At 46.0% G+C, this 12,277-nt stretch overlaps 1 protein-coding gene and 1 non-coding gene across 2 annotated transcripts in view; both read left to right on the top strand.

The window, feature by feature from the left end:
- The first annotated feature begins 8,396 nt into the window (after positions 1 to 8,396).
- Positions 8,397 to 8,478, top strand: TRNAS-AGA (transfer RNA serine (anticodon AGA)). Its single transcript has one exon. It is a non-coding gene; the product is annotated as a tRNA-Ser (tRNA).
- Positions 8,479 to 9,221: 743 nt separating this feature from the next.
- The window catches only part of LOC144101778 (pseudouridine-5'-phosphatase-like), a 15,888-nt gene continuing 12,832 nt past the window's right edge, over positions 9,222 to 12,277 (top strand). Inside the window, exon 1 of the mRNA XM_077634985.1 lies at positions 9,222 to 9,415. Coding sequence (XP_077491111.1) covers positions 9,355 to 9,415 — 61 coding nt within the window. The 5' untranslated portion in view covers positions 9,222 to 9,354. The remainder of the gene's footprint in view (positions 9,416 to 12,277) is intronic.

Here is a 12,277-nt window from a genome sequence, read left to right as displayed (position 1 = left end):
GGAGCACTGCCAACTTGTCTCGTCGATTAAGAATCGTTCAAGCACGGACGTGTGGCGAAAGCCCTGTTAGTGCTGCCACATACATGCCTGCAGTACATTCGAAAATGTGTTTTTTTTTCTGTACACCGCTACTGAATTATAAGTACCGAATTGTCATCCACATCGCCTTTGACAGGGCCAGTAATATGTTGAGAATTGTTTGCATATATATGGGCACTCCCAGCGCGAAAACCAAGAAATACAGCCACTGGCCAAGTAATTGTATTTCTAATTTGATTATTTCATCAAATAGCACATCACAGTCTGTACCTGAACGGTTAAGGTCCAGGCTTGTATGCAGACAGGGCAGTCCATCTGTATATACAAGGTTACTAAAATTGGTTTATTAAAACATTTCGAAGCGAAGCACCATTAGAATTCTTCAAGTCTTCGTCCAGGGAAGGGACAGGAGATTATTTCATCGCATATATACCTTGTTTTTTTTCTGTATTCCACTCAGCGAGTCCACTATATTCCACGTTTTCCTTATATCCCTGATTTATTTAATTGTTATTAAAAATAATTATTTTTCGCTGTCCGCATCACCACTGTTAGCTTATTCCTGGTTTTCCTGCATTTGTATTCTTCTTTGCTACATAAATTATAGGAATCCCGTTTACAGCTTGCAAATGATAGGTCTTTCACATGACTTACTTTTGTTATACGATTATCTATCTGCGGTTTCTCAGGCATTTTTCTGTTCATGCGAAATTCTTATTTATGAGGCGCTGTATATTGCCTGAGATTGTTCAATTAAATTACTATACACTTTAACATTATCAAAACTCAGCAATTAATCCAAGTCAAAATGGTTGATTTGGTGATCAAACTTTTTGTTATCGAAAATGTAGCTCTTCGTCACTTTCTGGTCAACACTACATTCATCGCCACCAAGGAGAGTAGTTGCTGCAAAGCGGTAGTCCGCCAATTTTTGCTTTATAATTCCAGAACATGTTTCCGTACCCTCCATTCGAGGCCTAGTTTCGCACCCAAAAGTTCTTCCCTATTAAAACCTGATATTGTCGCTTCATAGCCGTGACCAGACAGATCCGTTAGATAGTCCGCGATACACCGAATTTACCTCTATACTGATGTATCAGCCAAGTAGCCGCCGCTGTGGCTGAGTGATTATGGCGCTCGACTGCTGACCCGAAAGACGCGGGTTCGACCCCAGCCTCGGTCGGTCGAATTTCGATGAAGGCCAAATTCTAGAGGTCCGTGTGCTGTGCGATGTCAGTGCCCGAACCCCAGGTGGTCGAAATTTCCGGAGCCCTTCAATACGGCGTCCCCCATAGCTTCAGTTGCTTTGGGACGTGAAACAAGCATAAGCCAAACTAAACCTAAAGCCACCAACTAAATTGACTAAAATGAACTTGAAAAAACGGGTTCCGAGACGTCAATTTAGCCCCAGAGTGTAGGATATTGGCAGTAGCCCTGAGAAGGAACGAGGACAATATGCTCCCGGCCGTGTTGAAAGTACGCCAATTTTTTTTTGTACCTTACTCCATGAGAGGGAGTTATAGACTTCAAGACACCACGTGAGAAATGATCCCTCTAAACGCACCACGTGGTCGATCCATCATTGCGGTAAGGGGTAGGCGCCGAATGCGCTCTTCAGGTCGTGTTAGAACGCCAGGTCAACGGCCGTCGCTTTGAGCCCAAATGGAAAGTAAATTCCGGCCGCCAGCCCAACCAAACTACAAGGCGGGGGAAACAACGGCCGCGACGATTGGAACCAGTCCCGTTGTCTTGCAAGAGGGAAAACAATGAGTCCGTCTTGTGCAGGAGCAGTGCGACAAATGCGGACCGCGACCCCGAGTAGGCATCCCATTGTTGTCTCAAGCAATTTCTTCTTCTGCTGCTTTCGAACGTCCGATTCGGAATCCAGTGGAAGGGGACGGCCAGAGGAGACAGTACGACGTGACTTCAAAAACGCCGCCGTCTCCCTCTTCCTTCGGTGCAGGCTCAGAGCCAGAAAACCCCAGAGTTATTCATTTGATTATTTATTTTAGTACTTGAGATCCCCGCAGACGTCACTTTTGCGTGAAAACCATGGTACACCAGCTAAAGAAATTACGCGTAGGACCAAAAGCACTCGGACATTAAATTAAGATAGAAAATTTGGGATGTAAAATGGAGAATTCCAAAGCAAGCGCCCTTAATTTATAGCCGGCTATGAGTGGCTATGCTAAGGACTATGTGGAAGATAATACAATCCATTTCCAGCATTCATTTCCGGCCTGCACTCCGCAACCGCCAGTGTTGCTTCTAACGGGGATGAGTGCTTACCAAGACATAGAAATTCTGTTCGCCAAACCGCTAAATATCTTGAAGCTCCAGCGCTGGCTCGCACATCTTTCCAAGAACACCCCCTCCCTCCTGCATGGAAGAACTGTTGTAACAATGATCGATCGAAAAGTTAAAAAAAAGAAAAAGGAATAAGGTAGGTAGAGTGACCAAAATACTATAGAAACTAAGTAAAAATGTATTGCTTCTATACTCTAGAAAGGGTAGAAACGCTTCCGTAAAGACACATACCCCACAATTCTGGACAAAAGCATTTTTGAACGGGAAAGAGTTTATAAGCGCAATTTTTTCAAACATTGCCACATTTCACTATAACAGTCAATATATCCGCAGAAATCCAGTCGGTAAGCCTGCCTGTTTTCGCTATTAGCATTCTTGCTGTCGTCAAAAGCGTTAATAATAATAATATTAATAATATTAATAATAATATTAATAATTGGTTTTTAAGGGAAAGGAAATGGCGCAGTATCTGTCTCAATAAACACAATTTGACAATCATGGTGCCACAGTGCCGAACGAAAGCGTATCAGTTTTCTTTTTTTCCAAGAACGATATTGGAATGGAACAGGCTTCCGTGTGACGTGGTCCGTTTGACAGACCAGAAGTCTTTTTTATCTGCTGTCATATCGTCATTTTAAGCGCAGTGTGTTCGTTCATGCTCTTTTGTTTGCTTTCTTTTGTATTTTAGGTAACCGAGTGCTTTTAACTTTGCTCTTTGTCTTTCTATAAAACCCTGTGTGTTAGCTTTTGCTTCTTTATCCGCATTTTTACTTGCTTTGTTTTGTCGCGATGTACGATGTGTCCTTGTACCGCTCCTGCCTTGGCCACCAAATGGAGGCTGGCAGTATTGAATAAATAATAAATAAAATAATATATCGTTTGACACCTGAACCGCGCCGTAACGGAAGGGATAAAGGAGGGAGTGAAAGAAGAAAGGAAGAATGAGGTTCCCTGTTGCATTTCTATGGTAGTCTTCACTGCTCGATGTGAGCGATAGAAACACTAAAGATGATTCTGCCACCTATCGGAAGAATGGGCCGTTGCCTGCAATACCTTTATACGAGTACCTTACACTTTTCCAAAATTCAAATTTCTTTTTGTCCAAGAATGTTGGACATTAACTGCGACGCGAAACCCACCAATCTAAAGGAAGTTACGTCCCAAGAAAGCCACTAGCTTGCCAAAACAGCGGCTTTAAGAAGAAGGGAATAAAGCGCCCTCGACGGCATCCGTTCTCAAAAAGAAACGCGACACACAAGGCACCAGTTGCAACCAATTTACTGGAAGGACAGGGCGACCTCTTTAGAGATTGCTAAACTCCTTTGGCCTTGTTACTGCGGGCTCCCATCAAGGAAATGGATCTCTGTTTGTGACAGCGCATTTCATAGAAGAGACGGCGCGGTAACCCGCCCAAACAGCCGGAAAGCTTCGCAGCAAGGTCATGCTAGCCCTTTAATAAATTAGAGCAAGAGGGAAAGTTGCTGGTCATAGTTAGTGCATTATTGGACGCTGCAGACTGTGCTGTGCTACCTTAGCTGAAGGCAGTGCATATTGTGTCCAGATCTTTGCTTTGAGTCGTTGCGTGGAAATTCCTTTCTGTTAGTGTATATATGCAAAACAAACTTGCCATATATATCAATCTAACTGCTCCCATAAGTGCGTTGATAATGTGTGAAGAAAGTGGTCATTACGAGATTGCTTCTCTTGTTTGCAGCGGCACACAAAAAGCATTAGTTTAGATTTTCAATACATGGTATAGCTCAAATACTTTTCCCTCTCTGTATGTTTTGTTAAAAAAAAGTTTTGTTACTGAATCGTATAGTAATGAGGCAGTGCGTCACATAAGCAGGCCTGCAAGATTTATCCTTGAGCTGCAGCAGTTCGGTGTCTGCTATCGCAGCGTGTGAGGATGACAGGCGCTAATACTGATTGGTGTCCGAGCATTCAATAATAATAATAATAATTGGTTTTTGGGGAAAGGAAATGGCGCAGTATCTGTCTCATATATATCGTTGGACACCTGAACCGCGCCGTAAGGGAAGGGATAAAGGAGGGAGTGAAAGAAGAAAGGAAGGAAGAGATGCCGTCGTGGAGGGCTCCGGATTAATTTCGACCACCTGGGGATCTTGAACGTGCACTGACATCGCACAGCACAGGGGCGCCTTAGCGTTTTGCCTGCATAAAAACGCAGCCGCCGCGGTCGGGTTTGAACCCGGGAACTCCGGATCCAGCATCGGTTCCTTGTGACGCCTCTTGGAGACTTTTGTCCCCGACAGTATACATACTATGCAGTGGGCTTGTATACTCCTTAGCTGAAGACCTGGACTGTCCCCAAACATTGCACAGAACAATGAGATGAAATGCAGGCGACCATAAACCCTCCACAAGCAATAAAAATGTCTGTGTACTGCACAGTGCACAATACGGACGTGAAAGATTGTGCAGATTGTACAAATGATGTTCTGCAGTGTTTCTCCTTTCACCTCTACTCAGATCCGCACAGGTTTGAGAAAAGAAGCCAGCCGCGGACACGGTGGGCAAAAGGCTCCTGCTGCTTCGCGACCTCCAGGCCAATTACCACTCCCCGAGCCGGCTTCCGTGCGGTATACTTCTTACAACAAGAAGGCTCCACACAAGCGGGCCGCTGGAACAAATGGAAGGGCGGTCCGTACATACACCGTGCGAATCGGACGCGTTGCCGCCAGGGGCGCGGTTAATGAACTAATAATGGCGCCCTGGGGCGCGTGCATGCGCCCATGTAGAGCCGATGCAGCACACACTACCGCGCTACCGCGTATGCCGACGTGTATGTAGATGCGTGAGAGATGAACCACGCCCAATCCTAGTGTTTCTTCCGGGGAACATACATCAAGACCGCTCCCTGCGCACGCGATTCATGTGCCCTTGAGGTCGTGTTCGGTGCGCAGAGTGTCCGCGCGCTCGGGGTGCGCTCGATACCGTAGCAGGATTTGGCGCTGTAGCCATCTAATAAAATAATCGATACAACAAAACAAAACCAAAAATGATATGGCCTCTTCTATAGTTATTGGTGAGTGGGGACTGAACAGTTCGATTGGAGAAACAATTCAATCTTATGAAACTTTTGAACTGAAGAAGTTGGAAAGTGGCCCGTAGCGCTTCGCGATAGATCACTGCAAGGTTTGTACGCAGTGTTACGTTTGGAGACACCAACATGCCAAGAATATTCAAGCCGCTGGAAGTCATCAATCGACAGAAGCTTCAAAGAGCCGTCGACGGGGTTGCGGCGCCACGAATGCAGGTGATAGCGTCTACAAGGGACCTTGTTCCCCCCCCCCCCCCCCCCCCCACTGCTGTTTACGGGGTGAAACGGCCTTCCGCTGCCTGAGAACGACTTTGGTGAACCTGTCGTTTGTTCTCAACGCCGGACCCACCCGGGACATCTTTCTCCCGGAGGGGACGGCGGGGAAGCCGGCGAGCGGCGGGGCTGCCAATGAGCCGTGGCAAATGCGGCCGTGTTTGACTAAGCCAACGACGCCGGAATCCTCGTGCTTCGAAAACAACCTCGAAGTGCTTTTCCTTATACGTGGAATCTTCTGCAAACTGCAGTGGCAATCTTCAGTTCCCACGCTACCGCTGTGAAGTGCAGGTGACTGACCTTCGACGCTGCCATAAGACCCCCTTCGGGCTATTCATCACTGTTGCCTGGAGAGCGCGGACCATAACTTGCCAGAAGTGGCAAGAGTGTGTTGTTGGGGGCGTCCTGGAAGGCGGACCCTAAACACTGGATACGTGATCTACATCACAGTGATTCGGCGCATTTTTAATGAACTAAATTCCCCAGCTCCCGATTCACTCTTTCGAACTATGTAAAAATGTAAATAAACCCTTTGTCTCTTCTTCACCTCGAAGACCCTCTCATCTCTTCGTCACCCCCACAACAGCAGTCTCCCGATCCGGAACCCGGGGACACCGACCTTGGCGAGAGACGGCACAGGCGAACCAGGGGCCCGCACCTAACAACTGGTGGCAGCGGTGGGATCGAAGCGCAATCCCCCAACACCAGTGGCCTGCTACGGGACAGAAGCCCCACACGTAACAGCAGCAAGAATTACGCTGTGGCCCCAATGACGGATTTCAAATTGGCAGGCCGGCTAAAATGTGATTCTGTGATCCGGAAAAAGGCGCGCTATTATAAAATTACTAATGCTGCTGGCACACGAACACCAAGAAACAAGTCAGGCATGCCTGCTTCCCTAATAACTTAAAAAAATTGAAGACTTCACCCTTTCTGGGTACAGAGAAGTGGCACTTATGGTGAAAGTGGCGCAGCTTGACTCGCCTCCTTCCCCAATTTCTGCCTTTTTTTTTCAAAGCATTTTAATCACGGTCCTATTATCGGTGCGGACAAGGCATTATTTCTTTCTTTTGAAATTAAATTTGCTGAACATAACTGAAATTCAGTTAACCCCCAAATTTAATTACCTCCTCTAAATATATTTAGCTGAGCCAGTTTGGGAGCAATCAGAGGGCCGAACTTCGTTACATGGGCTGAGGATCCAGATTGGAAGAAGGGGTTGGAAAGTGATTGTCGAAGCACAGGCGCCGCGTCCAAATGCTGGGCAGCGGGCTGAGGCGTCCAACTCTCTTTTTGTTCTACAGTTTCTTTATAGGCCCCATGGAATAGTTGTAAATAAGAAGCCGTATCTGCGCTGACGTAAGAGCAGGAGAAGAAACCATGAGGACAAGCAGGATTGTGAACGCCCTCCTGCACTTCGGGGATGCAAGATTTGTTCCAGATATCGAACTAAAAGATCCACTCCGAAGGACATATATAGCACTTGGGAACATGCCACACTGACGAGACTTGTGAGGGGTTAATTTTTTTTTTTTTACACTAGCGTTGCCTTGAGTCTAAGGGTGCTCAGTATACCCTCCTCAATAATCCAGGTCACCGGGCGTAAATAAATGCTTAATTTCATTTCTTTCTGCGGAGCTTCATTCCACTGCATATATGCTTGGCGTTTTCGGGTTTACGCTTCACTGAGTCGAATAGGTATACTATTTGGGTGTAGTTGGTGCATTTGGTCTGGCTGGGTGACCAATTATTTCGAATATTGGAAGCATGGGCTCAATTGGTCGAGCCCAATGGATGGCAAATATACAATTGGTTCTTGAACATTTTGTGTCGATTGGAAATTTTCCAATTCGAACAATTGGTTCTATTTTTATTTTTTTGACCTGGTCGGATTTATTAAATGAGATAAACGAAACTGGACATTCAGATATAAGAGCGCACGGGTGGTTTAAACTGAAAGTCGATTTTTAAATTATTCAAGAATTGAGAATGCGGAACGGTCAACTTCTAATTAATATATCTGGCAGGGTTTGAAACAGTTGCAACGCAGCAACCCCGTGTGAGCTTCTCCGGGCGTGCTTCTTCTCAGCCGGGTGCTTCGAGTTCGCTTACTATCCACTGGAGTACCAGGTTAAAATCATCAGCTGAAAATTAAACTGGGAGTGCTTCAGTTTCAGTTAGAATCATCTGGTTCCACCTGGAAGCCAATTATGACGGGTTCCTGTTGTAGCCAAGTGGGAGGCGACGTACATAATACATAGCCAAACATAACATAACATAACATATAACATAATTAACAAAACATAACAAACTGGGAAACAATTACAGATCCCCGTTGGGCGCCAATGCGAGGAACATGCATGTACTACTAACCGAAATATCGTCATTTGCTGGCACCTATTGCAAAGATCTGAGTATTAAAAAAAAAAAAAAGCCTAGGGGGATATTCCGGTTGAACTCCGGTCGAACTCCGGCAACTAACGAGGCTGGACAGCGCGTCGTGCCCTGTTCAGAGTCAAGCAGGCGAGGCGCATGTACTGTTGGCTATCATTGACCTGAAAGATGGGTTGCTTAACTGGTGGAGAAGATGAAAGATGTGCCAGACGTGACCCTAATACACAAACTGCGACGTTGAACAGGGCAACCAGTGGGCCAGCTATAGGTGAAGTGAGCCACAGATTGCACCATCAATTGCGCACATATGAGCCGTCTCGCAGTCGTGGCCGAGTGGTTAAGGCGATGGACTAGAAATCCATTGGGGTCTCCCCGCACAGGTTCGAATCCTGTCGACTGCGCAACTTTTTTTTTTGCGTGGAAATTGTTGTCAAAAGCGCTCATTACTAGCGCTAATCTGTTACTCGACACATTCATTACCTAGTTCCACCAGGTTACGTCGGAACTTTGTGTAAACGGTTTCTTGTGCGCACCGGCCGTTTGCAAGCGCTCTGTCAGGTCTCTTTTGTCGTTATCGTATGCAATCCCACGGCGTAATTTTTAGGTAATGCAGTACGAGCCTAAACTACTTGGTTCAAATGGCAGTACGCAAGCGAACAACATATCCAATTCAGGAATGCGACATTCCGACATGTCAACCCGACCCCGCAATAACATCTAACGAGTTGTAATAGTTCATTGGCATTGTGGCGCCATCTGTGACCACGCACTATAAACTGTAATGCCGTTGTTGCCAACGTTAAACGCGTAGGTTCTGAAACGAACTGAGTTTTGCCTATCACCACTCGCTGCCTGCTAACTCTCGTACTCGTTAAATATATGTGCATAAGAAACTACGTCGTTTTAAATTGTATTGTGTTCATCTACTATATTTTGTAGAACAAATTCCTGCGTAATTTGAGCGCGGCTTCCGTCGAGAGACCTTGGCGAGAGCGGCGAGAGCGTATAAGCAGTATCAACGATATGGCAGGCCATTTGGAAGTCGACCTTTGTACCATTTTGTGACGGATTTTGTTTTCATTTTAGCTTAATTAAGATTTTTGTCTATCACTCAGCCAGCGAATAGAAAGGGAAGCCCACTCCTGCACAATAACACGTCCTTCCCTATCCGGTTATCGAAATCGAAACTGCCGCGACATCGCGTCGTCTGCCACTCGTGTCGCAGAATTGCGACGAGGAAGACGTGAACTCGGCAGGGTGCGCTCGGGGTAGGGGCCATGGCAGCGACCTTCAAGCCGGTAACACACGTGCTTTTCGACCTGGACGGCGTGATTTTGGGTGAGTCAACGTTAATTCGCGACCCAGCGCAATCTCCAGCGTGATCCTAAACCGTGATAGACGGCACAGACCGTCTACCACCCGTAGCAGACGACGCCACCGCCCCAAGCCGAACGGCCGAGGCGCGAAGCTGTAGCAGCGCCGGCTTCTGCAGTGAGCGCGTCGCCTTGTTTCGGCCCGAAACCAGAACTCGCGGGCGTTCTGCCGTGTCGAACGTTAACGGCGGTTGATTGTGGACCGTGCACGACGCTAACAGAAGTTTCAGAGGTTTCTGCAGCGTCATTCGGCGGCGCGCTAACGCGCGGAGTTGAGGCGCTCGACTGAGCGTTGCGAAGGGTTGCTCGGCTGCGAGTCGCTGGCCATGCAGACGCCCGAGAGACGGTTTCGCGCGATTTGCGAAATACCGCGCGCGCTCCCGCAATATCGTTGCTAGACGTTGCTAAACGCTTTCAACTTCGCTTTTGCTGTTTATTTCCGGCATTCACGAGTGGTGACGAGCTCTGCCGCAACGATCCTCTGCTCTTTCGTAAGCTTGATCCGTAATGGAGAAATTGGGTGCGTCAACTGGAAGCTATGAGTAGAAGTTCGGATTCTGCTTTCGTTTGTAAGCAGGTAAAACAAAGGGCACCCTTCGTAACTACACAAAAGGGGCTTATGTGTGAATGGCTGGTACTAATCAGTGTTGTTTTAGTCTAACGTATGTATAGGTAGTATAAGGACTTCAGTTCGAACTTCAACGTTGAGTTTATCAACTATAGCTGGGCTAGTAAAGTTAAATATGGGCTAGTAAAGTTATCATATAAGATAGTAAAGGTAAGATATTTTGTTTTCTGTGAGCGTGATTTATCGCACTGCATTGCCTTTTTCTTTTCGCAAGGTATTGCTACCAAGATTTCATTTTTGTTTTTTTTTTTGCTATTATTTTTTTCGTTCGGCAGTAACCTGACTGTACACATGCTTTTTTTTTGTGCGTATATAACTTGTCCGTCTCCTGCCAAAAGCCTCCGGGATGAGTAAATAAATATGTATGTATGTGTAAATGAATAGAATAAATAGATAAATATACCTTATGAATGTTTCAAGACCGCCTTGAAAAATTTGTCTTACTAAATGAAAAAAACTGCACTGCACTCATCCGCGTATATCTACGTTTTAATTAAAACAAAGAAAAAGCGGTTTCTAAAATGAATAATGTTCTGTAAAAATGTAGAATTCCTGTGCCGCCCACTGTTATCACGGATATCAAAGTCAGCAGCTTTGCGAGTGTACCCTGAATCGAACCGATTGTATTTGGCACCCATCGTATACGTGGTGTTCTCGTTGACCTGAGCATGTCGAGTTGAGGCGCCTCAGCTTGTGCCGACAGATATGTGCATACGTGGGTCAGTGCACGCGTGACCGGTATCACCGCCACATCGCATCGGAGTCGATTCGCTACTCTTGACGACTTTGGTGCCGAAGAGGCGATTAGACAAGGGCTTGCATTTCAGGAGCCCACCGTTGCTGGCTTCTTTTCCAGTATGCTTCATATGCTGTTACGTGCTTTCTTTTTTTGTTTTCTGGCTCAGCGGTTATGACGTTCGGCTTATGAAAGCACGGCCGCATTTCGATGGGGCGAAATACTATTCTCCCCCGTGCGCTACGCGATGTCGTTGCATGTTAAAGAAACTCACGTTTCATCACTAAATCTCCTTTTTTAATTCCATTTTTTCTTTTTTTCTTGTTGTCTCCATTGCATATCAACTAGTTAAACTTTTTTCGTTCATTCTATTTACTCTATTTTCACAATTAGTTGCCTTCGTCATTCGTTTTGCTTCTGTCCCGATTGTGGTTTTTTTTTTTTAAATCTGTCGCTTTTCTTCGAAACGCCAGCGTACTGACATACGTTTTCTGCCATATTCAACCGCCGGGGCTCAAGAGACACGGAATCTAATTAATTTCTCTTTTTGCATGCCTTCCCTTGTAACATATCTGTCGTCTTCGTATATATCATATTTTTTCTTGCATGTTGACAGTGCCTCAACGCGCATTCGTCTAGAATACTGTCAGTGCACATCTAGACGAGGAAATGTTTTTTTTTTCTGTTTGTCTTTCCTTGCCCGGCAGAGAGCTTCTTTTCCCGCACGACTGCCGATCGAATTATCGGAAGGATTGGCTCTGCAATCTAGACGTATCCAATTATACGCGGTCATGCTTGTACAGTGAACGACCTCTAAGGTCCGTGCAGACAGAGTGAGGGGGGGGGGGGGGGTGCGGCGTGTAAACCGGCCGAGGTTTCAGCCTCCGCGGGTACGATAACCGTCGCCGCAGCTTACACTGATAGGCAGCTCGAATTGTTTTTGTTTTTCCTCTTGTTGTCCGCCTTGTGTGCTCTTTGTTCGGCATTGAAGGTCGCCCTATCAAAGGGCATAGAGGCTAGGAAGGCATTTAAACCCCCGAGTTTTTTTTTATATTTATTTTAGTTCCTGAACAAAACAAGGGGGACAGCTCTTACAGACTAGCATGTGTTGTTCGGGATTTTGAAACAAAGCACGCGGGCACACACACTGTCTGAAAAACAGCAGCGTGTTTGTATATGAAAGACAGCCCTCTTATTCCCAATCTGTGTGGTTGACATATGAGTGATTTATTATATTTAACAAAGGGTGAAAACATATACTACGCATATAGGGCAAAGCTGTTCTTGTGCTGCGGTTTTCGTTCCTCGTTTAGTATTTATTTTTATGTAACATGCATACCCTCATCTGGCTCCATACAAAAAATTTGGTTGCAACAGATGTGAACAAACAAATCCCAGAACAATGCACAAAGATTACGCCAACGGTTGCGTTCAAGCAGCTTAGCCAAGTTCTCTTTCTGTTG

This window comes from Amblyomma americanum, chromosome 8, assembly GCF_052857255.1.
Source record: "Amblyomma americanum isolate KBUSLIRL-KWMA chromosome 8, ASM5285725v1, whole genome shotgun sequence".
Classification (NCBI taxonomy): domain Eukaryota; kingdom Metazoa; phylum Arthropoda; class Arachnida; order Ixodida; family Ixodidae; genus Amblyomma; species Amblyomma americanum.
The sequence above is the reverse complement of the archived record's forward strand: the minus strand, read 5'-3'. Positions and strand labels throughout refer to the sequence as shown.